The 26,457-nt window shown below is 36.6% G+C and overlaps 1 protein-coding gene across 1 annotated transcript in view; it reads left to right on the top strand.

Moving 5' to 3' along the window:
* The window catches only part of Samhd1 (SAM and HD domain containing deoxynucleoside triphosphate triphosphohydrolase 1), a 49,430-nt gene that overhangs the window by 11,354 nt on the left and 11,619 nt on the right, over positions 1–26,457 (top strand). Inside the window, 10 exon segments of the mRNA XM_046433343.2 lie at positions 533–693; positions 3,096–3,211; positions 6,295–6,365; positions 14,133–14,288; positions 16,302–16,402; positions 16,528–16,636; positions 18,816–18,907; positions 20,355–20,470; positions 23,574–23,713; positions 25,958–26,053. Coding sequence (XP_046289299.2) covers positions 533–693; positions 3,096–3,211; positions 6,295–6,365; positions 14,133–14,288; positions 16,302–16,402; positions 16,528–16,636; positions 18,816–18,907; positions 20,355–20,470; positions 23,574–23,713; positions 25,958–26,053 — 1,158 coding nt within the window.

Raw genomic sequence — 26,457 nt, 5'->3', positions numbered from 1 at the left:
GTATGTTAGATGTGTGGAGTTGTTTTTGTGGTGCTTAGGATCAAACTCAGGGTCTTGTACGTGTTAGACAAGTACTTTACCACTGAGCTACACCTCCAGTCCAGTGAGTATGTTTAATTGAATATGTTTAGTTGAAATTACATACCTAATCCAAAAATGAAAATTCTATCTTTCCATTGTTAGAATCCATTAGGAAAAAGTAAAGTATACCCAAATCTAATATACTAGATCTGTCTGGTATCTAAGGTAATATAATATATTGTCATTTTCTTTAATATTATTCTTGTGGGGTTTTTTTGGGGGGGCGTGTTTACTAGGGGTTGAACTCGGGGGCACTCGACCACTGAACCATATCCTCAGCCCTCACGAGCTGCTGGGATTACAGGCATGTGCCACTGTACCTAGCTCTTTAATATTATTCTTGCTTGAACAGTTAAATAACTCTTTGTACTATAGTTAGGAAAGGCTACACAAAAATTTTAGATGGAGTTATGTTGCTAATTATGTTACTAATTTAAACATAATTTTCCAGGTGATCAATGATCCTGTCCATGGCCACATTGAGTTCCACCCTCTTCTTATCCGGATCATTGACACTCCTCAGTTTCAGCGTCTTCGATACATCAAACAGTTGGGAGGCGGTTACTATGTTTTTCCAGGAGCTTCACATAATCGATTTGAGCATAGTCTAGGGTAAGAAGGGAAAGAAGGTGGGGAACTTGCAGCTTTTAATTACCTCCTCTGTCTCATCAAATAATTGTCTCATCTCTTAGAGAATAAATAATTTTACAAAATGGTAGTAATGTCCTTATTTTATTGAAGATAAAATTGAGACTTTTGATTTACCCTGCTATAATTTGTTTATTTTGTGTATGGTTAAGCTATCTCATATCCTTCCTGAAAAGGTAATGAAAGTGTTTATTGGTAGGTGTGTTGGATTAAATGTTTGTATTTAAATACTGTTTAAAAGTTAATAAGGTTGGTTTCCAGTAGAACTAATTATGTATTAATGGGTTTTACTTTTTTTTTTTTTAAACTCTGTAAACTTGATTATTTTCCTTTAGTCCCTACTTAGTCTTGTATAAATTTACTCTTTGAAACTAGATAATTTTCTTACTTATCAGGAAATTTGTAAGTCAGAAAAACATTTGTAAGTTTGCAGAAGGTGCCCCCTGTGTTATGTACAGTGAAGTTGAATCTTTGGTCTGCTTTTCCATTAGGTACAGCCAAAAGGACTTGGGGAGAGAAAAAATGGACAGTTGTCCAGATTCATGCTATACTCACAGTGTATTACTCTGTATGCCTGTCTATTCCATAGCATTTTTAATTAGTCAGAACACATGTATTTATAATCAATTTTCAACAAATCACAAACAAGATAGAAATTATTTTGCTCCTCCTGAAACTCAAAGTTCAGGAGAAAGAAAAGATTGTATTCTTTTAGAAATTGCTTTTAGAGGGAAGTAGTAAAAGTACATTTAATATTTGTTAAGCACTGTGTGTGTGTGTGTGGGTGGGTGCTGGAGATCAAACCCATAGCCTCAAACATGCTAGACAAACAATGAACTGCTGAGCCACATCCTCAGCCCTGTTAAACATCTCATCTTCAATCTGTGTGGTAAACATTCAAAGCCAGAGATTACTGCCTTTTTAAAAATTGTATAAAATAGGGCTGGGGATACAGCTCAGTTGGTTATATGTGGTGCTGAGAATCGAACCCAGTGCCTCACATATAAAGGCAAGTGCGCTACCACTGAGCCATAGCCCCAGCCCCACAGTAGTCATTTTTAAGTGTGTACTTCAGTAAAGTTAAGTACTTTCACATTTTTGTGCAATCGATTGCCAGACTGTTTATCTTGCAAAACAAACTATTTGCCAATAAACAATAATTCCCTTTTACTCCCTTTTGTTTCCCAGCCTCTGGTAACTATTGTGCTTTCTGTCTATGAATTTGACTACTCTAGGTATATCATCTTAGTGAAATCATACAATATTTCTGTTCTTGTGAGTGGCTTTATTCACTTAACATTATGTCCTTAAGGCTTATCCATATCATAGTATGTGTCAGATTTCTTTTTTGTTGTTGTTTTGCTTTTTTTATAATATATATTTTTTAATAACTTTATTTATTTATTTTTATGTGGTGCTGAGGACCGAACCCAGTGCCTCACACATTCGAGGCAAGCACTCTACCACTGAGCCCCAGCCCCTGTGTTCTTTTTCTTTTTTTGATGGAATCTTGCTATGTTGTCCGAGTTGATCTCAAACTCATGTTCTCAACAGATCCTCCTGCTTCAACTTCCCAAGTACTAGGACTATAGGAACACGCTGCCTTCCTTTTTAAGGCTGAATAATATTCCATTGTTTGTTTATCCATTCATTCCTTGATGGACACTTGGGTTGCTTCCATCTTTTGGCTATTGTGAATATAGTACTCCTGTGAATGTGGGTGTGCAAACATCTCTTTAAGACACTACTCTCACTTCTTTGGGATATATACCAGAGTAGAATTACTAGATCATATGACAATTGTATTTTTTGAGGCAATACCATACTGTTTTCTTTATTTTATATATATATATATATATGTATATATATATATGTATATATATACATATATATATATATAATTTTTTTAGTTATAGGTGGACACAATGTCTTTATTTTATATTTATGTGGTACTGAGGATCGAACCCAGTGCCCCATGCATGCTAGGCGAGCGCTCTACCTCAGAGCCACAATCCCAGCCCCACTGTACTGTTTTCCATAGCATTCACATAAGCTTGTCCAAAGTTTCCCAATTTCTTCACATAGCCAAAACTTGTTATTTTCTATCTTTATGATAGTAGCCATCCTAACAGCTGTGGTAAGAATGGTGTCTCATTATGGTTTTGCTGTGCATTTTCCTCATGATTAATGATGTTGAGGCAGAGGGCCTGCTTTGAGATTCTTGTTTGTGTGTATTCTAAAATCGACTATGTTCTGTAAAGTTACCCAAATACATATTAGTTCAGGAAATGTATTGAAGCTCTTGAGTTCCAGAAGTGTTGTTCATCTTTCAAACAAAATAAAGGCTCTTGGTTTTTACTCAACAGGGTGGCGTACTTAGGAGGATGTCTGGTCCGCTCACTGCGTGAAAAACAGCCAGAGCTGCAGATCAGTAATCGAGATGTACTCTGTGTTCAGATTGCTGGGCTTTGTCATGATCTCGGTAAGCAATACAGACAGCCAAAGTTATTATGTAGAATTATAACATAGGTCACCTCTCTGTGTGACTTAGAAATCAGACTAACCAAGAGAAATGTGGAAGTTTTGTTTTGACTCTTCAGTTGACACTAATATAAAATGGAATTTTGCTTCTTTCTGGAAGGACATGTAAGTGCAGAACATTGCTCTTCTATTTTCTTGTAGTCTTTAATGAGTTTCCTGTGTAAAATATCTTTGCTACACGTTACATGAAAGGGCTTTCTCTTTTTTGTACCCAGTATTGAACCCAGGGATACTTAACCACTGAGCCACATTCCCAGCACTTTTTTTTTTTTTTTCTCTTTAGTTACTTTGTCAAGTTTATTCCTTCAATACCTAAAACAGATTTGGAGATCTCCTTTTGTTCCCTGATTCAGATTAGATTTTTGGGCCACTTAAATCCAAGTAGAAGAATATCATTCTTTTCCTTTAACAAAGAAAAGAGAAAAGGATCTGTCCCTGACACTTTTATTTATTTATTTTTATTTTTATTTATTTTTTAGTTGTAGATGGACACATATCTTTATTTTATTTATTTATTTTTATGTGTTGCTGAAGATTGAACCTAGTGCCTTACATGTGCTAGGCAAGCACTCTACCACTGAGCTACAACCCCAGCCTTGTCCCTGACATTTTTAATCACAGGAGAGTTTGGGTGTGCTGTGTTTCAGTCATCAGATATTTAAAGGGGCTAGAGCACTCTGTCTCCTTACTATATTTTTATTTTTTTTATTTTTTATTTTTTGGTGCTAGGGATTGAATCCAGGGCTTTTATACATGATAAGCACAGACTCTACCACTAAGCTATACTCTCAGCCCCCGAGATGATAAAATTCAATGGATTCTGGATATTTTTTTTAATATTTATTTTTTAGTTATATGTGAAAACAATATTTTTATTTTATTTTTTTATGTGGTGCTAAAGATCAAACCCAGTGCCTCGTGCATGCTAGATGAGCGCTCTACATTTGAGCTGGGGGGCCCGGACTCTTGATATTTAGAGACAATCAATATGAAAACTTTGCCAGTCCCCAGGAGCCTGAGCCCAGTACTAAATGAGTCTTTTTGTGTAGACTGTGACATGCAATGGCTCAGAACTGGGTTAGGTTATCTCCCTCTGCAGCCAAAAAACTCATTTCTGAAAAAATTCGAACAATGTCAAAGTTTCAGTTTTTTTTTTGGCAATGCTGGGGACTGAACCCAGGGCCTTGCACATAATAAGCAAGTTCTCTGCCACTGAGTTACACCCCAACTCCGTAAGTGTTTTTAAAGTTCACAACATTTAATAATTTGAAGACCCATGATGTAGCTCAGTAATATAATTGGCTAGCTTTTATAAGGCCCTGGATTTGATCTGCAGCACTGCAAAACAAAACAAAACACATTCACACTTATGAGTAAGAAACTAGTGGTCTCTACTTATGACATGCATATCACCAGTAAAAATGCCAAAATACAGCCCCAGTATTTGTATGTTTGTTGTAAAATATATATTATACAATTTACATGAAGATAGATGTTTTAAACTTTGAGAGTAATAAAATTCTAATATTTTTTTCGGTGGCACCCCTTGGATTGCCTTAAAACTACTTTCTTAATCTATAAATATGCAATCTGAAGATTCCAAAAATTTTGGAATTAACATTCCTTTTAGGACGTTATTGGAGAACCTGGCAAAACTTGAATAGGGTATGATATTTAGGTGGTAATAATACATCATTATTAATTTCCTTATTTTGATGCTTTTATTTTATAAGAATGTCCTTATATGTGTAAAGTACATACTAATATATTTAATATATTTAAGGTAATAGAAAAATTATACTTGAGATGGTTTAGAGGAAAACATCTTTGAATTTTCAAATTTTCTGTAAATCAGATATTTCAAAATAATGTACTTTTAGGATTGTTACATTACCAAAGAAAAAAGGAATATGACTTTCAGTTTGTCATTTCATACACAAAAAACTTGCTTGTAAAATACCCATGATTTGCATTGATTTGCATGCCAATTAAATTTTTTTTTTCTTTTTCTTTTTCTTTTTTGGTGCCAGAGATGGAACCCATTCAAGCAGAGAATGCCCTCTGCCACTGAGCTAACATCCCCAGCCCTAAATAAATAAACTTGTATTTTATTGAAAAAATAATAATAAGCCTTCATCATTCCTTTTAGGTAACACATAATTATCTTTTCATCAGATTTATGTAAGCTCTGGCAACTAGAAACCTCTCTGTGGAGAGTTTACTTTCTTATGTTGTTTTTGCTGCTATTTGGGGGGAAGGGATGGGTACTGGGAATTGAACTCAGAGGCACTCGACCACTGAGCCACATCCCCAGCCCTATTTTGAATTTTATTTCAAGACAGGGTCTCACTGAGTTGCTTAGTGCCTTGAAAATTGCTGAGGCTGGCTTTGAACTTTCAATCCTCCTGTCTCAGCCTCCGGAGCCGCCAGGATTACAGCCCTGTGCCACTGCGCCCGGCTAGTTTTTGCTTCCTTTTTTTTTTTTTTTGATATCTATTTTTTAGTTGTAGTTGGACACAATACCTTTATTTTACTTATTTTTTTTATATCATTTGTTCATTATGCTACATTAACTGACAAATTCTTTTTTTTTTAACGTGTCTTCAACTCTCTTATTTTTTTTTTTTTAAGAGAGAGAGAATTTTAATATTTTATTTTTTAGTTTTCGGCAGACACAACACAACATCTTTGTATGTGGTGCTGAGGATCGAACCCAGGCCGCACGCGGCATGCCAGGCGAGCACACTACCGCTTTAGCCACATCTCCAGCCCTTATTTATTTATTTTTAATGTAGTGCTGAAGATTGAACCCAGGGCCTCACATGTGTGAGGCAAGCACTCTACCGCTGAGCCCCAACCCCAGCCCCTAATTTTTGCTTCTTATTCTGTTGTTTTAGAACATTTTATTTATAGATTATTAGTGTCTGTTGATACTTAAGTTAAACTGAAACGATTTTTAAAAGAATTCACTTTTTACCAATTTACAAACATTTTTCTTGTTCTAAGGCTGCTTTTGTTTTTAAGGTCATGGGCCATTTTCTCATATGTTTGATGGGAGATTTATTCCACTTGCTCGCCCAGGAGTGAAATGGACGGTATGTATTCATATAGTCAGTAGTTGATACCAAGACTGTTTAAATGGGCTGTTTAGCGAGATTCTCTGCTTGGTTTTTCCTGCTTGGTTGTAATATCCTTCCTCACTCTAGTTTTAAGGGTGTTTCCATGCACGTCTGTACGTGCTCTCTTGGTTCTTAGTCGGCAAAGAAGGAATTGTTATCTTCCTTTTTTACCCAGTGAAGAAACTTGAGGCTCTTAGAGTCCTATTCATGTGCCAAAATTCACAACATTATGAGTGAAAGGTGGAGCCAGCACTGGAAAAACCAGGTTTCCTAGTTGTCAGTTTGATCTTCTTTCTATTCTGTTGACCTACTATAAAACAAAATAGGCTAACTCCATTTTTTGTTCATTTTGTATGACCCTAAAGTAATGCTACCAACAAGTTTCAAAAAATACTTTAAATGAACCATTTTATAATTAGGCATTTGCTGGAGGCTGATGTATATTTTTGGAATCCTTTTTTTTTTTCTTTTAATGGACAGAATACTTTTATTTTATCTGTTTATTTTTATGAAGTGCTGAGGATCAAAGGATCAAAGTCAATGCCTCATACGTGCTAGGCAAGTAGTGCTCTGCCACTGAGCTACTGGAATCAGTTTTTGAGCAGTCAAGTTAGGTTGGCCCCCACAGGTCCTATTATACTATATTTCTGGAACCTGGAGTAAATAAGGATATTGTTATAAATTGAAAGCTTATTACATGTCAACCACTTTTTTCTCCTCTTTTTTTCTTTCTCTCTTTGAAGCATAATTCACATATAATAATATGTATAGATTTTAAGTGATTTTTGACCAGTGTATACTTTTTCATTTTTTATGAAAATTTCTTACTCTCCCACCCTAGTGTTTTTTTTTTTAGTGGTGGTGCTGGAGATTGAACCTAGGGCCTTACACATGCTAAGCACATACTCTACTCCTAGCTTTTCCTTTGTTCCTTTTTAAAATCAATTCTCACTTCTTTCCCCATCGTCATCTTCTGATGTTCATAAACAGATTAGTTTTGTCTGTTCTTAGATTTGATATAAGTAGAATCAGATAGTAGGTACTCTTTTTTGTCTTATTTATTGAACAAAATGGTTTTGAGGGGCTGGGGTTGTGGCTCAGCGGTAGAGCACTTGCCTAGCATGTGAGAGGCACTGGGTTTAATCCTCAGCACCACATAAAAATAAATAAACAAAATAAAGGCATGTGTCCATCTGCAACTAAAAAAAAAATTTTTTTAATATTTATTTTTCAGTGGACACAACATCTTTATTTTATGTGGTGCTGAGGATCGAACCCAGCACCCCACGCATGCCAGGCGAGCGCATTACCGCTTGAGCCTCATCCCCAGTCCTACAACTAAAAAATTTTTTTAAAAAATGGTTTTTGAGATCAGTAGTTGATCTCTTTATTGCTGAGTCGTTATCCCAGTATATGAACAAGTCACAATTTGTTTCTTCTTTCTCCTTTTGATGGAATTTGGATTGTTTGTAGGTTTTGGCTATTACATATAAGATTATTGTGCATGTTATTGTACAAGAATTTTGTGGACATACGTTTTCATTTCTCTTAAGTGAATACTTACGAGTAGAAACTGGTCCAAATAGGAGTTGCATGTTTAACTTTATAAGAAACTACCAAAGTTTTCCAACCTGGTTGTACATTCCCATCAGCAATGTGTGAAAGTTGCAGTTGTTTTTCAGCCTCACTAACTTTTCATTTTTTTTGTTTTATTTATTTATTTTATGGTGCTGCATATGGAATCTAGGGCCATGTACATGCTTGGCATGCATTCTAGCACTTGGCTATACCCCAACCCCTACCCCAACATTTAATGTTTCAGATTAGACTTTCTGAATGTCAAGTGGTAGCTTACTGGTTTAATTTGCATTTTCTAATATATGTTGAATACCATTACCTGTAACTTGTATTTGGCACTTTGTTATTCTACGTCTTTTTCTCTTTTTTTTTTTTTTTTTTTTTGAAGAGTTAATTCAGTATTTTACCCATTTAAAAATTTTGATTTGAGTGCTGGGAAGTATGACTCATTGGCAGATTGTTTGCCAACATGGGTAAGGTTCTGAGCTTGCAAAAAAAAAAAAAAATGGAGAGAGAGAGGAAAGAAAGTAATTTTATTGTTTACCTTTTATTATTGATTTGTAGGAATTTTTTATTTTTATTTTTTTGGTACTAGGGATTGAACTCAGGGACACTTGACCACTAAGCCACATCCCCAGTCTATTTTATTTTTTATTTTGAAATAAGGACTCTATGAGTTGCTTAGGGCCTCACTAAATTGCTTAGGCTGGCCTTGAACTTTCCTCCTGCCTCAGCCTCTGAAGTTGTTGGGATTATAGGCATGTGCCTCCACAGCAGGAATTTTTTTTAATATGTGCTATTAGATATATATATTGTGAATTTTTCCTAATGTCTGGCTTGTCAATTTATTTATTTATTAATTTCTTTTAGTCGTAGATGGACACAATACCTTTATTTTATTTGTTTATTTTTATGTGGTGTGGGGGATCGCACCCAGTGCCTCACACATGTTAGGCAAGTGCTCTGCCACTGAGCCACAGCCGTCCCCATATCAATTTATTTTTTAATGGTGCCTTTTGAAAACAAGTTTTCAATTTTTATGAAGTCCTCTGGTTCTTCAAGCCAGTAAAATGGATAGTTTCTCACTAGTTTTGCTGCCTTGGGGCGTGCCCTCATGATAAAAGCATAATATTGAAATATTGCCTAGTGTCTTTTTCATCCGAGTGTTGACTCTCCACTAACATCTGCTTGCTTTTGGTCATTACCCAGACCTTCAGGGAGTTACTTGTCCAGAGTTTGGTTGTTTTTTTCCAGCATGGTGGGTCAGCCATTACCAAGTCCATTTCTTTGTATTTGCCTTCCCCATTTAAGACTTATTAGCTTATATAGAATTAATTATGTATGTAATGGTGTCATAGGTGAATGGGGAGCCAAAACTCCTAACCTTGGTTCTTGTGTCCTAATAAGAGAACATTTCAAGGCAGACACAAAAAGTCAAGCAAAATACACTCTCAAGAAAGGAGGGCCTGGTTGTGGCTCAGTGGTAGAGCACTTGCCTGGTATGTGTGAAGGGCACTGCGTTCTATTCTCAGCACCGCATATAAATAAATAAAAATAAAGTCCATTTACAGCTAAAAAATTATTAAAGGAAAAGAAAGGAGAGCCAGTCGTCTCAGAGCAGAGAATGACAAGGAAACTTGATGCTACTTCCAAATTTATTACTGATTTATGTTTGCCAAAGGAGCTGGTCCACCTTCTGCAGTCTTCACTAATCCCGTGTATGACTCCTCCTCCACCTTGGGTGGGTTTTTTTTTTTTTTTAACCTTAGTTGGTTCTTTCTGGAGTTGTCATGATGACCATCTCATTTAGCAGGTGCTTCATCTATGAGTCAGCCCTGTGTTAATGCAAGTGATGTGGTCAGTGTCAGGACAAATTTCATCTTCCTAGGCCTGCCCTACTAAAGAAATTTCTCTTCTGATACACTGAGAAGCCTATGGCCATAAATCCTAAGTGTATATAATGATCCCAGTACTCCCTAACAGGAGTTAGCCCCATGGATCTTTCTCTTGAGGTATTTATTAATTGGTTCCCTTTGTTTCCACCTGTTTATTCTCAGGGTTAGCACACCTGTTGTTTTCCTTTCTCTTTCTCTGCCCCACCTTTGGTACCAGAGTTTTAACCCAGGGGCTTTTAACCACTGAGCCACATTCCCAGCCTTTTTTATTTTTTACTTTGAGACAGATTCTCACTAAGTTGCTGCACTTGGCTTTGAACTTGTAATTCTCCTGCCTCAGCCTCCTGAGTCACTGGGATTATAAGTGTGTGCCACCACACCTGACCTCCTTTGTATCCTGACTCACAAGTTACTCAATTACTCATTAGTCTTAAAGACAATTTAAAGAAACCCCAGGACCCTGCTGTGTTATTGGTTTACATTCTGCTGCTCATTATATTAGTTAACAAATAGTAGAAATCTAATTTTTTCCATTTAATATGGGTAATTGCTTTATTTATTCCTTTACCATTCTTCTTAGACTTCCAATAAAATACTAAATAGAAGACATAATATTGGACAACTATATATATGTATATATGTATATATGTGTATATATATATATATATATATATATATATATATATTTTTTTTTTTTTTTTTTAAAAGAGAGAATTTTTTTTAATATTTATTTTTTAGTTTTCGGTGGGAACAACATCTTTATTTTTATGTGGTGCTGAGGTTTGAACCCAGTGCCCTGCGCATGCCAGGCAAGCATGCTAGTGCTTGAGCCACATCCCCAGCCCCAATTATATATATTTTTAAACATTTTTTTAGTTGTAGATGGATACAATGCCTTTATTTTATTTATTTATTTTTATGTGGTGCTGAGGATTGAACCCAGTACCTAACACGTGCTAGGCAAGTGTTTTACCACTGAGCTACAGCCCAGCCCTAGACAACTATTTTTTATTACTGATTTTAGGGGAAATGCTTTTATAATTACTGATTGAATTTTTTAAAAAAATTTAGTTGTGGATGGACAGCATGCCTTTATTTATTTGTTTATCTTTATGAGGTGCTAAGGATCGAACCCACTGCCTCACACGTGCTAAGCAAGCACTCTCCCACTGAGTGACAACCCCAGCCTCCTGATTGAATTTTTTTTTAATATTCTGTTTTAGTTGTAGTTGGACACAATACCTTTATTTTATTTTTATATGATGTCGAGAATCAAACCCAGCGCCCCGCACATGATAGGCAAGCGCTCTACTGCTGAGCCATAACCCCAGCCACACATTGAATTTTTTTTTAACATTTAATTTTTACATAATTTTACACAGAAAACTTGAAATGTTTTCTGAGATTTGCCAAATGTTAATGTTTTGCTGTATTTTTTAACATGCTATCTTTTGTACACAAATGCTTTTCTGAATCATTTGAAAATAAGTTGTAGACATACTTGTTTTTTTGCTTTGTTTTGTTTTGTTTTTATTTTAAAGAGAGGGCCTCACTGTTCTATTGCCCAAGCTCTTCTGAAATTCTGAGGCTTAAGTGATCCTCTTGCCACAACCTCCCAAGTAGATGGAACTTCAGGCACACACCACCATATCTGGCTAGACATACCTTGTTGTTTTGTGGTTTGGTTTTTTTTTTTTAATATTTATTTTTTAGGTGTAGATGGACTCAACACAATGCCTTTATTTTTATGTGGTGCTGAGGATCGAACCCGGGTCCCACCCGTTCTACCCCTGAGCCACAATCCCAGCCCAAGCCACAATCCTAGCCCATCGTTTTTGGGGGTTTTTTATTTGTTTGTTTTGTTTTTGGTACTGGGGATTGAACTCAGGGGTACTTAATCACTGAGTCACATCCCCAACCCTTTTTAGTATTTTATTTCAAGACAGGGTCTCACTGAGTTGCTTAGGGCCTTGCTAAATTGCTCAGGCTGGCTTTGAACTTGTGATCCTCCTGCCTCAGCCTCCTGAGCTGCTGGAATTACAGGCATATGCCACCAGTCCCAGCTCTTTTGTGTTTTTGCAGTACTGAGGATCCAACCCAGTGCCTGTGCATGCCAAGTAAACTCTGCCTGAGCTACAACCTCCAGCCCTGGACATAACTTTTCACTCCCAAATACTTCAGTGGGCATTTCTAAAAGCAAGAATATAACCTTGGCACAGTTATCCAAAGTCAGGAAATTAGTATTAATGTAGAAATATCATCTGATTTATAGATTTACCTTCATATTTCACCAATTATGCATATAGATAAAGGGGAAATTTTTTTCTTTGTTCAGGATACAGAATAATTTTGCATTTGGCACACACCTGTAATCCCAGCAACGGAGCACAGGTTCAAACCCAGCCTCAGCAATTTAGCAGGACTGTAAACAACCTAGTGAGACTCTGTCTCTAAATAAAAAATAAAAAGGACTGGGGATGTGACTCAGCAATTAAATACCCCTATCAAGAGGCAGCCAGCGCTTTGCCAGGGTAATTTTTCCTGCTCAGGAGAGGATAAGCCATCTGAGAATATAGTCTGAAATAGTTAGTGAAGAAATAAGGGGCAGAGTCAAATAATAGGTTTTAAAAGCAGAGTGTCTGATAAGTCCAGCCCACACAGGAGCTAGAACTGAACAATTAGAAAATGGCTCTGATGATTTATTTAAGGGGGTACATCAAAGTAAGGGAAAAGGTTTCTGGAGGGAGTCTTGCTTCATCATGTCTTGCAGTCAAGAGGTTGATTGGCATCTTGGCAGGCTACACCCATCTCTGAGAGGCTGTGTAGCCACAGCAGGTCACCCCATCTCTGGTGCTACGTGGAACCTGGCAGAGCTGAATAGGACTCATGTATCTGAGCGATCTTACCAGCAGGATTGCCGCTGGAAGTTACCAAATACCAGATTTTCCCATTCAGTGGGCTTCCATGCCAATTTGGTCCACACATAATCCACGAATGGCTCCCGACACACCCCTGGGTTCAATCCCTGCCAAAAAAAAAAAAAAAAAAAAAACACACCAAAAAACCCCAAATAATCTTGCACTTAGTTGCCATTTCTCTTTAATTTCTTTGAATCTTGAACAGTTCAACAGGATTTTTTTTTTTTTTTAATGGTACTGGGGATTGAACCCAGGGACGCTTTACCATTAAGCCATATTCCCATTCCTTTTTTTGTATTTTGAGACAAGGTCTTGCCAAGTTCCTTAGGGCTTTGCCAAATTGCTAAGGCTGGCTTTGAACTCTAGATCCTCCTACCTCAGCCTCTGAAGCTGCTGGGATTACCACAGCCATGCACCACCATGCTTTGGCTAATTCTTTAGTATTTATCTTTCATGACTTTGTCATTTTCTTAAGGGCAGGTGAGCTTTTTTGTGGAATGTCAATTTAACTTTCATTTAGTCTGTTTTCATGTAGTCAGGCTATGTATTTCTGGCACAATGCCAGAGAAGCAATATGTTCTTCTTAATGTGTCACTTCAGGAGGCACATAAAATCTATTTTACTAGTGATACTAACTTAACTTGGGTAAAGCAATGTCTGCCACATTTTTCTACTGTACAGTTACAGGTTTACCTCCTTTTGTAATTAATATATGTCTTGATTTAATTTTAAGAAGAGTTATGGGTCAGTCCCCGGCACACACACACACAAAGTTACGGGCTCATTCAGGTTTTGGTTTTTATCTTGTAAGGTGTGAAATAGGGCAGATGTCTCCAGGGAATCATTTGCTCTTTACATTGATTAAGAATGAGTGAGCAGAGTCATGAGCCAACTGAGGGGGACCCAGATCTTGACTTCAGAGATCTAAGACACTTAATTTTACCCATGAGGTTGCTCTTATTCTTTTTCACCACTAGATGGAAGTACTAACAGCTTTTTACTTCACCTGTTCCAATACTGATGAAAAACAGAACTGAATTTTATGATCGTCCTTAAAGTAGGATTCTCCTGTAAAACTTGGTAATATTCTTCAAGATATCACAAATGATTATGTCTCATAAAATATCTGTAATATATTTATGAAATAATGAACATGGTTTATAAAAATTCTGTAGTTCAATAAAATATTTACAGTATTGATAAAACCTGCAAGACTATGGTTGGAAACTGCATTATTGACATGCAGTAGAATCTTAACTTAGAATTACCTGGAATCAAGAATAATTTGTATAATTAGGGCCCCTAATTGGCTAGAGTCTGTAACAAGCCATGTTATCCTGATTTTTTTCTAGCATGAACAGGGCTCAGTTCAAATGTTTGAGCATCTAGTAAATTCTAATGGACTCAGACCTATCATGGAACAGTATGGTCTTATCCCTGAGGAAGATATTTGCTTTATCAAGGAACAAATTATAGGACCACTTGAAACACCAGTAAAAGATTCTGTGGTAAGTTTGTATTCAACTTGATTTGAACTGACTGGTACTTTTTATCAAGGCTATTCTTGATTCCTTCAGAGCTACACATTTTCCTATTGTAGAAGAACTAAATGGCAAAATATGTTGCATATTTCTACCCTTTAATACAAAAAATGACATTTGTGTGTTTTCCATCTCTTAACTGAGTTCTCATAAAATATCTGTAATATATTTATGAAATAATGAACATGGTTTATAAAAAATTTGTAGTTCAATAAAATAGTAGATTTGCATGTATTTTGAGGTTAAAAACAAAACCTAAGAAATCTTAATTATCTCCTTATTTTCCAACTTCTTTTTTATTAGGAAAAATACAAAAGATCAAAGAGGAAACCAAACTGATTTCCCCCTGAACCAGTTCAACTTTTTTCTATGTCTTTATATACTTAAATATTTTTAAATATGGTGACACAGGCACACTTTTATATTTCCAAACAAAGTTACTTAAGGTTTCTATATAAAATATTGCATACAAATTCAATACAATTTAAATTTAAATATATACATATGCATATATATATATATATATATATATATATATATATATATATATATATATATATATAGGAATCCTTATTTTTGGTACCAGGGATTGAACTTAGGGGCACTCGACCACTGAGCCACAAGCCACATCCCCAGCCCTATTTTATATTTTATCAGAGACAAGGTCTCACTTAGTTGTTTAGCACCTTGCTTATGCTGAGGGTGGCTTTGAACTCATGATCCTCCTGCCTCAGCCTCCCAAGCTGCTGGTATTATAGGCATGCACCACCATGCCTGGCTATACATTCATTTTTAATGAATGTATATGCAATATTTTATATAGAAACCGTAAGTAACTTTGTTTGGAAATATAAAAGTGTGCCTGTGTACCATATTTTAAAATATTAAGTATATAAAGACCTAGAAAGTATACAAAGACCTAGAAAAGTTGAACTGATTCAGGGGGAAATCAGTTTGGTTTCCTCTTTGATCTTTTGTATTTTTCCTAATAAAAAAGAAGTTGGAAAATAAGGAGATAATTAAGATTTTTTAGGTTTTTTTTTTTTTTAACCTCAAAGTACATTCAAATCTACTTGAAGGAATTGAACTTTTCAGCAAATATCTTAGCCCCCCCCAAAAAATGGAGCTCCAAAAATGCTTTGAACAGACATATCATTTAGTCTAGATTATAACTACTTTGAAAAATACTGCTATTTTAAAAATAATTTTATTTTGTTTATTTATTTTTTATTTGCTGCTGGGTATTGAACCCAGTGCCTTGTACATGCTAGACAAGTGCTCTACCACTGAACTGCAACCCCAGCCCCAAATAATGCTATTTTAAATAATAAATTTGAGCATTATTATCTAAGGAATATTATTTCTAGCTCATAATTAAATCTTTTTTTTTTTTGGTGAGGGGGGAGGTTCCAGAGGTTGAACCCAGGCTCTCATGCACTCTAGGCAAGCGCTCTACCACTGAGCCACATCCCCAACCTAAATGTTATATTTTTAAAAAGCTTTTAAACAAAGAAAATAAGAAAGTTGCTGGTTTTGGAAAATATAATGATATTAAAACCCTTTCAATAGTCTTAGCATTTCATTTATATGTAATATATGTGTATATGTAGATAGATATCATATTTATAGATATATATCATGTTCATAGACTATAATATATACATAGTGTGTGTGTGTGTGTGTGTGTGCGTGTGTGTGTGTAGTGTTGGGGATTGAACCCAGGTCTTCACATATGATGAGCACACTTTCTACCACTGAACTACATCCCCAGCCTGAAGTTTTAGTATTAATAGGATATATACCTTAGCATTTCTTTTCCTTTTCTACTTGTATAAGAAACTAGTGGAAGGAAGAAAGAGTAGAACCTTCTAACTTATCTATTATTCTCAATCAATATCTATTTATAATTTGCAAATTAATACAATTGCTTTGTTTTATAAATAGATTTGTTGCCAATCTAAAATTTTTCTTTTCTTCCAGTGGCCATATAAAGGACGTCCTAAAGAGAAAAGCTTTCTTTATGAGATAGTGTCTAATAAAAGAAATGGCATTGATGTGGATAAATGGGATTATTTTGCCAGGTATGCACTGAATACTTTAGAAAAATTGGTTAAAGTCTTTTTGCAGATTTAGCATAGCATTAGTATTTATTTAAAGTAGTTTCTTAGTTGAAAAATTTCATCTCTTTGCTTTGGAATCTTTCTAGGGACTGCCATCATCTTGGAATCCCAAATAATTTTGATTACAACCGCTTTATTATGTTTGCCCGTGTCTGTGAAGAAGGTAACGAGAAGTGTATTTGTATTAGAGATAAGGTAAGCTATGACCCGGGAAACAAGAAAAATGTAGTTCCTGGTCTGAAATCTAAAAATAACTACTCAACAATTTGGAATAATTGGTAAACCATCAATCTCTTTACTAAATGTTTAACATTTGCAAATACCCAGAGGCTCTTTTTACTTTTAAAATAATTGTTAGATGGGGCTGGGTTTGTGGCTCAGAGGAAAAGCGCTCGCCTAGCATGTTGAGGCACTGAGTTCGATCCCCAGCACCATATAAAAATTAAATAAAGGTATTGTGTCCACCTACAACTAAAGAATGAATATTTTTAAAAAATAATTGGTAGATAATAATGATAAAGTTAATTTCAGCACTTGATGTACCTGTGTTGGCTTAAAGCACTGTTTCAAGTGCTTTAGATGATCAGCTCAGTCCTTAAGAAGCCTAAGAGAAAGATGTTATTATTATCCCATTTGTTTTAGTCTCTTCTTTCTTTTCTTTATTTATTTTTTGGTACTGAGGATTAAACCAGGGATGCTTAACCACGAGTCACAACCCCAGTCTTTTTCATTTTTTAATTTGAGACAGGGTCACACTATATTGCTTAGGGCCTCGCTAAATTGCAGAGGCTGACTTTGAACTTTTGATCTTCTTGCCTCAGGCTCCCAAGTGGGATTGCAGGTGTGCACCACTGTGCCTGGCTTTAGTCTCTTTTTCGTTGCTATAACAAAATACATGAGGGTAGCTATTTTATAAAGAAAAGAGGTTTATTTAGTTCACAGTTCTGGCGGACTAAGAACATGGCACTGGCATCTTTTCAGTTTCTGTTAAGGATTATGTGCTGCTCCAGGCATGGTAGAAAACCAGGACAGGCAGGTATGTGCTAAAGAGAGTGAGAGGAAGTGCCAGGCTCACTTTGTAATCACCATTCTCCTAACCCACTCTCACAGAAACAACAATAATCATCCTTTCATGAGTGTGGAGCCCCCGTAACCTAGTTACCTCTTAAAGGTCCCACTACCTCATAACACTGTTACTTGGGGCATACTTTTAGCATGAATTTTGGTGGGGACAACCCATATTAAACCATACCATCACTTAGCAAGTAGCAAATTGAGGCACTGAGAAGGAATACATTAATAAGTGGTCAAACTGGCATTTCAACCCCATTGGGTCCCTTCTAGATGACAGTCTTGTAACAAAAGAGTGGTATGGTATGACAGAAAGGTTTTAAGAACTTAGCCAGGCACAGTGGCACACATCTGTTATCCCAGTGGCTTGGGAGGCTGAGACAGGAGGATCGTGAGTTCAAAGCCAGCCTCAGCAACAGCAAGGTGCTAAGCAACTCAGTGAGATCCTGTCCCAAAATAAAATACAAAATAGGGCTGGGGATGTGGCTTAGTGGCTGAGCGCCCTGAGTTCAATCCCTGGTACCACCCCCCCCCCAAAAAAAAATGAAGAACTTAAGAATATTAATACCTATTTCCTAGAGTTATTAGGATTAAAGCATATACTTAAAATGTCTAGAACAACCTGTGGGCTGGAGGTGTAGCTTAGTGGTAAAGAATGTGCTTAGCATGATGAGGCCCTGGGTTGAATCCCCAGTACCAAAACAAAATCAAAAAACAGAACCTGTCACAGAATTAGAACTCACAATATATTTTTATTTACTAGGAATGAAAGTTTCAGGGCTGGGTCTGTGGCTCAGTGGTAGAGCACTCTCCTGGCACATGTGAGGCACTGTGTTCGATCCTCAGCTTCACATAAAAAATAAAATAAAGGTATTAGATTCACTTTACAACTAAAAGCAAAAATTTTTTAAAAATGAATGAAAATTACATACCAATAAATAGCTTTTGATACTGGGGGTTGAACCCAAGGACATTTTTATCACTGAGCTACATCCATCCATCCATTCCCTAGTCCTTTTTATTTTTATTTTGAGACAGGGTCTATTAAGTTGCTGAGGCTGGTTTTTAACTTGCAGTCCTCCTTCCTCAGCCTCCAAATTTGCTGAGACTACAGATGTGCACCACTGCATCTGCTTTTTTACCCCCCCCCCCTTTTTTTAACTGGACTTAGGGATTTTGATGAAATAGCTGCACACATGTTCTTGTCTAGCATCATCCTATTTCCCTGTCTTATATACTTATCTACTAACAAGATTAACATAATCTGATTCTACACTAATATTTGTTTTGTGTTTTCCTGCAGGAGGCTGGGAATCTATATGATATGTTCCACACACGGAATCGGTTACACCACAAAGCCTATCAACACAAAGTTAGCAACATCATTGATACAATGTAAGAAATTTAATTGTTACTTCCCTACAAAATTCTCCATGGTGCTTTGCCAGTTGAGATTTCCAGATAAAATCAAGTGAATTTTTAAGTGAGTAAATCTGAAGTGATTTCCTTAAACAAACAAAATCTAGCGTAAACTTAGTTGGAGGAAGAGTAGAAAAATGTGTATGGGGTGTAGATGGAGGAAGGAAAGTAGAGCTGGCCCAGGCTAGACATGAAGAGGCAGTGCTGCAGTGGACCTCTGCCCCATTAATTTACACACGAGGTTTAGTCACCAAGGTAATAGGAAGCAGGACATGAACAACTGACATTATTGTGAGATTAATAACAAAAGTTAATTTTAAGAAGAGTGGGGGCTGGGGATGTGGCTCAGGCAGTAGCATGCTCGCCTGTCATGCGTGTGGCACTGGGTTCGATCCTCAGTACCACATACAAATAAAGGTGTTGTGTCCGCTAAAACTGAAAAATAAATATTAAAAAAAAAAGTTCTTTCTCTTTTTCTCTTTAAAAAAAAAAAAAAGAAGAAGAAGTAAGAGTGATGTCTGTCCTTGTGCTGTCAAACATTTATCAAAATTAATAGCATATTGGGCTGGGGTTGGGACTCAGTGGTAGAGCGCTTGCCTAGCATATGTGAGGCACTGGGTTCAATTCTTAGCACCACATATAAATAAATAAAAATAAAGGTCCGTTGACAACTAAAAAAAAAAAAATTTTTTTTTTAATTAATACATATAGTAAAACCAATAGGAATTTCATCTCTTTTTCCCTGATTCACTCAAAACCATAGCAAAGTCTGTACATGACTCGCCCGTGAGTTCTGACCCCAATCAAAAATTGGGGGCTGGGGTATAGTTCAGTTGATAGAGTGCTTGCCTAGCATGTACAAGGCCCTGGTTCTAATCCCCAGCACACAAAAAAATTGAGTGTTTTAACCCATAGAAATTTATCTTTACCTCTGTTTTTTACATATTCTTTATCATGTTAGTGTGATTGATACTTAAATAAAAGTTTGTTTTTTAATCAAGAGAGCCTGAGAGATCTGAGTTCAAAGCCTGGCACTGCTTCTTCCTGGCTTGCTTAAAGGAAAATTACATTATTTCTGTGTCTGTAAAATTGGAGCTGATTATGCCTGTCTTTTTATTAGAAAAGTTAAATAAGATAGTGGTACCCAAAACCCTAATCAAGAACCAGTTGTTGGGGCTGGGATTGTGGCTCAGTGGTAGAGCACTTGCCTAGCACGTGTGAGGCCCTGGGTTTGATCCTCAGCACTACCTAAAAAAAAGAATGAACAAATAAAATAAAGTTATTAAACAACAAAAAAGAACCAGGTATCTTTAGAACACTGTACTTCAAGATTTTATTTTTCTAAATTAGAAAGATACCCTTCAATGAGGCATAAAGCAAGTATTCAAAGCTTTCTAAGTAATTTTCACACAATCTACTTTAGGATTACAGATGCTCTCCTCAAAGCTGACCCCTACATAGAGATTACAGGTGCTCAAGGAAAAAAATACCACATTTCTACAGCAATTGATGACATGGAAGCCTTCACTAAGCTAACAGGTAAGAACTAGAAGATAACATAGATGGCCCATCTCCTAGATAGTGTAAGCTGTCCCTGGGTTGCAAATGGGTTATTTTCCAAATGTTCAAATATATTTTGCCCTCCTATATGATTATATATTCTTAGATTTGAGTTTTATCTCTGCCTTTTAGTAACAAGGCAACCACAGTAAAGTGATTTAACCTCTCTGAACCTTAGTTTCCTCATGTATAAAAAGAAAGTATACAGCTGGGGATGTAACTCAATGGTAGAGTGCTTGCCTAGCATGCATAAGGCACTGGGTTCAATCTTGAATATGAAGCGGGGATATATATTATCTATCTAGCATATAGTTCTGTAGTGATGCTTTAATGAGGCAGAGTTCCTAATATATACTTGGAAAGTAAGTATTCAAAATTCATTATTATTTAGTTTATAACAAAACTAGACTACTAAAAAACTTTCAACATTATTTTCATTCTAAAACATGGGATGATAGGAATATCTCTCCATACTTTGGCAGAAACAATATCTGCAGCTTAGGGTGAGAGAAAATAGGTGAAGATGTGGCAGCTAGTTTTTTAAGCTTGGGAAGTGTAGATTGGGAAATAAAGATCAATAAAGCAAAAAAGTAGGCCTCACTAAGTTGTCAAGGCTAGCTTTGAAGTTGCGGTCCTCCTGTCTCAATCTAGAGTTCTTGGTTGCAAGTCACAAAATTGACTCTGTTCAACTAAAAATACAACTAGAAAGCCATCAGTAGAATCAGTAGAAAGATGAGAATTTCTGAAAATGGACAAAAACAACAGAAGCCAAGTGGCCTAAGAAACAGATCTGGCTTTTGCCTCTAATCCCAGCCACTAAGGAGGCTAAGGCAGGAGGATCACAAGTTTGAGGCCAACCTTGGCAACTCAGTAAGACCCTGTCTCAAAATTAAAAATAAAAAGGGTTGGGATGTAGCTCAATGGTAGAACATCCCTGGGTTCAATCCCCAGCACCAAAATAGGAAAACAAACAAAACAAAACAAAAGCTGCTGCTTGTCCAGAGGTGCTTCCCAAGGTCCTACTGTTCCAACATGCATAGATTCTGTTTGCAGCCCACCACCAGAACAAAACTGAACCAGATCTTCTCAAACTGTCTTTGAAGAACCAATTTTTAAAGTTTCTAACCCCTTGTAGATTGATACTTTCTGTAAAATATGGTAAAAATGAATTACTGGGGCTTGGGGTGTAACTTAGTAGAGCACTTGCATAGCACATTAGAGGCCCTGGCTTCAATCCCAGCACCATAAAAAAAAGAGAGAGAAAGGAAGGGGGAAGGAGGGAGGGAAGAAGAAGAAATTACTAGAAAAATCTGAAGATTACTACATTTACTGACTGATAAAATTTAGCATAACCATTCATGGTAACAGAATACTTTATAATACAACTACCTGAACTTTTCTAAATGTCAACATTTTGATAAACAAATCTAGTTCCAGATTAAGAGAATCCATAAAAAGCATGACCCCCTAATATTATCCTTATACTTGATTGATTTCTCTATCCAACAAAAATCCTTAAGTTAAATTACTGAGACAAGTAAACAAATTTAAATGTAGATTATATGTTAGATAATGCTTTTATATCAGTATTGAGTTTCTTGTTCTGAGTGTGTGTGTGTGTGTGTGTGTGTGTGTGTGTGTATGTGTGTATATAGTATTGTGGACTGAACCTAGGGATGCATTACCACTGAGCTACATCCTGAGCCCTTTATATTTTTTATTTTAAGACAGGGTCTTGCTAAGTTGCTCAGGACCTCACTCAGTTGTTGAGGCTGGCTTTGAACTTGGCAATCCTCCTGCCTCAACCTTCCAAGCCACTGGTATTATAGGCATGCACCACTGCACTCGGCCTGGCTAAAAACTTTTAATGGGGACTGGGATTGTGGCTCAGTGGTAGATCGCTCTTCTAGCATGTTCGAGGCCCTGGGTTTGATCCTTAGCACCATATAAAAGATAAAATAAAATAAATACAATAAAGATATTGTGTCCAATTACAACTAAAAAATAAATATTTTTAAAAATTCTCCATTATATAAAAAAAAAAAAAAAAAGCAGGGCTGGGGTTATAGCTCAGCAGCAGAGCACTTGCCTCGAATGTGTGAGGCACTGGATTCGATCCTCAGCACCACATAAAAATAAAGGAAATAAAAAAGTAAAGATATTGTGTCCATATTTTTTTAAAAAACATTAAAAAAAAACTTTTAATGAAGGAAATTTTCAAAATTCTGTGTATTCATCACTTAGCCTCAACAGTTATCAAAACAATTTTACTTTTATCCACCATATCTACCCACTCCCATAAAAATTATGAGACTATTTTGAAGCAGATCCTAGATGTAATTTTATTTGTGTATATATAGGGATAATTATCTTTTGTAAATAAGCCTAACAACAATAAATCAATCTACTTTGTGTACCCATTCCCAAGCTTGACAGGCATCAGTCAACTCTAGTGCCATCTTATTTTATCTCTCTCCTTCCCATGCACTGGATCACCTTGAAGTAAATCCAAGTCTTCAACTGGAACATTTTTTTACAGGTTTTATTGGTACATTATAATTATATGTAACATTAGGATTCAAATCCACACATGTGCACATTATAACTATAATTTGGTCAATTTCATTCCCCAGTTCTTCTCCCCCAACACTCTCTCTCTACTGGCCTCCCTTCTATTTTTATGGGATTTACACACACACACACACACACCTTTTTTTTTCTCTGTAGTTCCCATCCTATGAGAGAAAACACGAACTGGAACATTTTTCTTTTTTTTTTTAAGTACATTGCTAGAGTCCTAATGTGCCTACATTTGTGAATTGCTTCTTGAAACCATTTCAGGAGTAGAGCGGTAGACATGTCTTTAAATCTTGCTCTTTCATTTTATTTTATTTATTTTTTAAAGAGAGAGAGAATTTTAATATTTATTTTTTAGTTTTCAGCAGACACAACATCTTTGTATGTGGTGCTGAGGATGGAACCTGGGCCGCACGCATGCCAGGCGAGCGCGCTACCGCTTGAGCCACATCCCCAGCCCTTGCTCTTTCATTTTAATATGACTGCAGTTTCATCACATTTGCAGATAACGTTTTTCTGGAGATTTTATACTCTTCTGATCCCAAATTGGATGCAGCACAAAAGGTTTTAAAAAATATTGAATACCGTAATCTATACAAGTATGTGGGTGAGACCCAGCCAGGAGAAGCAAGGAAGATTGAAAGGGTAAGTTGAATTATCAAGCATCTTCCCGTTGGTGAAAAGTTATTGCACTCTCGGTCCTCCAAGAGGAAACCATTAATCAGTCAAAATACCAGTGCCGCAGGAAGGTGCTGGGTTGTGGCTTAGCGATAGAGCGCTCGTCTAGCACATGTGAGGCCCTGGGTTTGATCCTCAGCACCACATAAAAATAAATAAATAAAATAAAGGTCTTGTGTCCATCTACAACTGAAAAATAATTTTTTTTTCTGTTGTAGATGGACACAATTTATTTATTTATCTTTATGTGGTGCTGAGGATCAAACTCAAGGTCTCACACATGCAAAGCGAGTATTATACCACTGAGCCACAACCCCAGCCTCAAATAAATATTTTTTAAAAATAAAAAAATACCCGTGCTCGGTACTAAGCTCTTTGTATTTATTCTCATTTAGTCTTCACAGCAACATAGTATTCTTAGGCCTTTGTCCTGTATGGGAAACTGAGTCTTGGCTAAGGTTAATAACTGGCTCATGTGCACCAGTCAACAAGGATTCAAAGCCAGGCCTGACTGCAAACCTTCTCTCTCTCATCCAGGAAGACGGGGGTCCTCAGATTTTGACTAGATCCAAGCACAGAAAAATGAACATAAGGGAATATATCTGTTGACCCTTAAAACAGTGCCAGGGCTGGGGGGTATTAATGTCCATCCGTCAAAAATTTTTTTATGATTTTTGTCTCCCTACAAAACTTAATTACTGGTCTGGGGTTGTAGCTCAGTGGTTGAGAGCTTGCCTTGCATGCATGAGGCATTGGGTTCGATCCTCAGCACTGCATAAATAAATAAATTGATCAATTAATAAAGTAAAGCTATTGTGTCCATCTACAACTTGAAAAAAAACTTAATTACTAATAACAGCCTGCTGTTGACTTTACTGATAACATAAACAGTGAACTTGGAGAGGTCATATTTTTTACTTCAGTAAGCAGTTTCCTGGGGAGAGGTAATTGCTCTCGCCTTCTCCTTTAGTTCAAATGTCTGTTTTCACCTCCAGTTTAGTAAGGTTTTTTTTTTGTTTGTTTGCCAGAAAGCCATACATGAGTCAACTGAAAACCGTGCCCTACCTCATAGTCATTTCTTGGGTTAGATTTTATTTCCCCTTGTTTGACTAAGAGGTTAGTGTCATATTTTTTTTTTTAAATGTGAAGTTTTGTTATGAAAATTGTTATATTTTTTTAATAGGACAGCATTGGTAAGAGCTATAATTCTATAATTGTTAGGGATAGCACTAACTTTTTTTTTTTTTTTTGGTACCAGAGATTAAAATCAGGGCCCTATCTTCAGCCCTTTATTTATTTATTTAGAGACAGCATCCCACTAAGTTGGTTAGGTCCTTGTTAAATTGCTTGAGGCTGGCCTTTGAATTTGGCAATCCTCCTGCCTCAGTCTCCTGAACTACTGGGATTACAGGCATGAACCCTGCCCAACTCTAAACATTTTTCTTAATGAAGTAACTTTTTGTTGCTATTTTCCCCTTTCAGTACTGGGGATTGAACCCAGGGGCACTCTACCACTGAGCTAGATCCTTAGCCTTTTTTTTTTTTTTTTTCTTCCTAGGGGTGGAGGGTAACCGGGGATTGAACTCAGGGGCATTGGACCACTGAGCCACATCCCCAGCCCTATTTTGTATTCTATTTAGAGCCAGGGTCTCACTTAGTTGCTTAGCACCTCCCCATTGCTGAGGCTGGCTTTGAACTCGTGATCCTCCTGCCTCAGCCTCCCAAGCCGCTGGGATTACAGGCATGCACCATTGTGTCCGGCCTTATTTTTTCATTTTAAGATCAAGTCTTACCAAGTTGCCTAGACTAGGCCTCAAACTTGTGATCCTCTTGTCTCAACTTCTCCAGTCACTGGGATTATAGACATGTGCCCCTACACTTGGTATGGAATGTCATTTTTAGAGAGGGAACCTTGTTTATTTGTTTGCTTGTTTGCTTTGGTACCGGGGATTGAATCCAGGATGTTTTACCACTGAGCTACATTCTCAGCCCTTTTTATTTTTTATTTTGAGACAGGGTCTTGCTAAATTCCCTAGTGCCTCACTAATTTGCTGAGCTGGCCTTGAACTTGTCATCCTCCTGCCTCAGCCTCTTGAGTTGCTTGGATTACAGGCTTGCACCATTGCACCCAGAGAAAAGGAACTTGTTTGTGGCACAAGTACTAAATGATGCAAAACTGGATTTCTAACATGGTAATCTCATCTTTTCTAGAAAGACTATGAACACCTTCCAAAAAAGGTTGCTGATGCTAAACCTGATGGTATATTCCTGGAGGCTGAAATGAAGGCTGAAGATTTCATAGTGGATGTAAGTAATTGGCCAAATAGTCTAAATGAAGAATTTTTTTTTAAAGGCACAATTCCCCCACATTATAAAATTAGTACATGTTCGTTGTAAAAACTTGGAAAAATACAGAAAGAAGGAAGGAAGAGAATCACCTGTGGTCTCAGAACCAACATTATTTACTGGTTTTAAATTTTTCTTTGTGGGCTGGGGATGTAGCTCAAGCGGTAGCACGCTCGCCTGGCATGCGTGCGGCCTGGGTTCGATCCTCAGCACCACATACAAACAAAGATGTTGTGTCCTCCGAAAACTAAAAAATAATAAATATTCAAATTTAAAAAAATAAATAAATAAATAAATAAATAAATTTTTCTTTGTGCTGTTTTATCAGTATTTTTAATATAATTGTCATGTGATTAATAGAACAC

The sequence above is a fragment of the Marmota monax genome, unplaced genomic scaffold (genome assembly GCF_021218885.2).
Source record: "Marmota monax isolate L192 unplaced genomic scaffold, Marmota_monax_Labrador192_F-V1.1 WCK01_AAM20220418_F8-fsc00014, whole genome shotgun sequence".
In the NCBI taxonomy this organism is placed as follows: domain Eukaryota; kingdom Metazoa; phylum Chordata; class Mammalia; order Rodentia; family Sciuridae; genus Marmota; species Marmota monax.
Note: the sequence above shows the minus strand (reverse complement) of the source record. Positions and strands in the feature narration are given on the sequence as shown.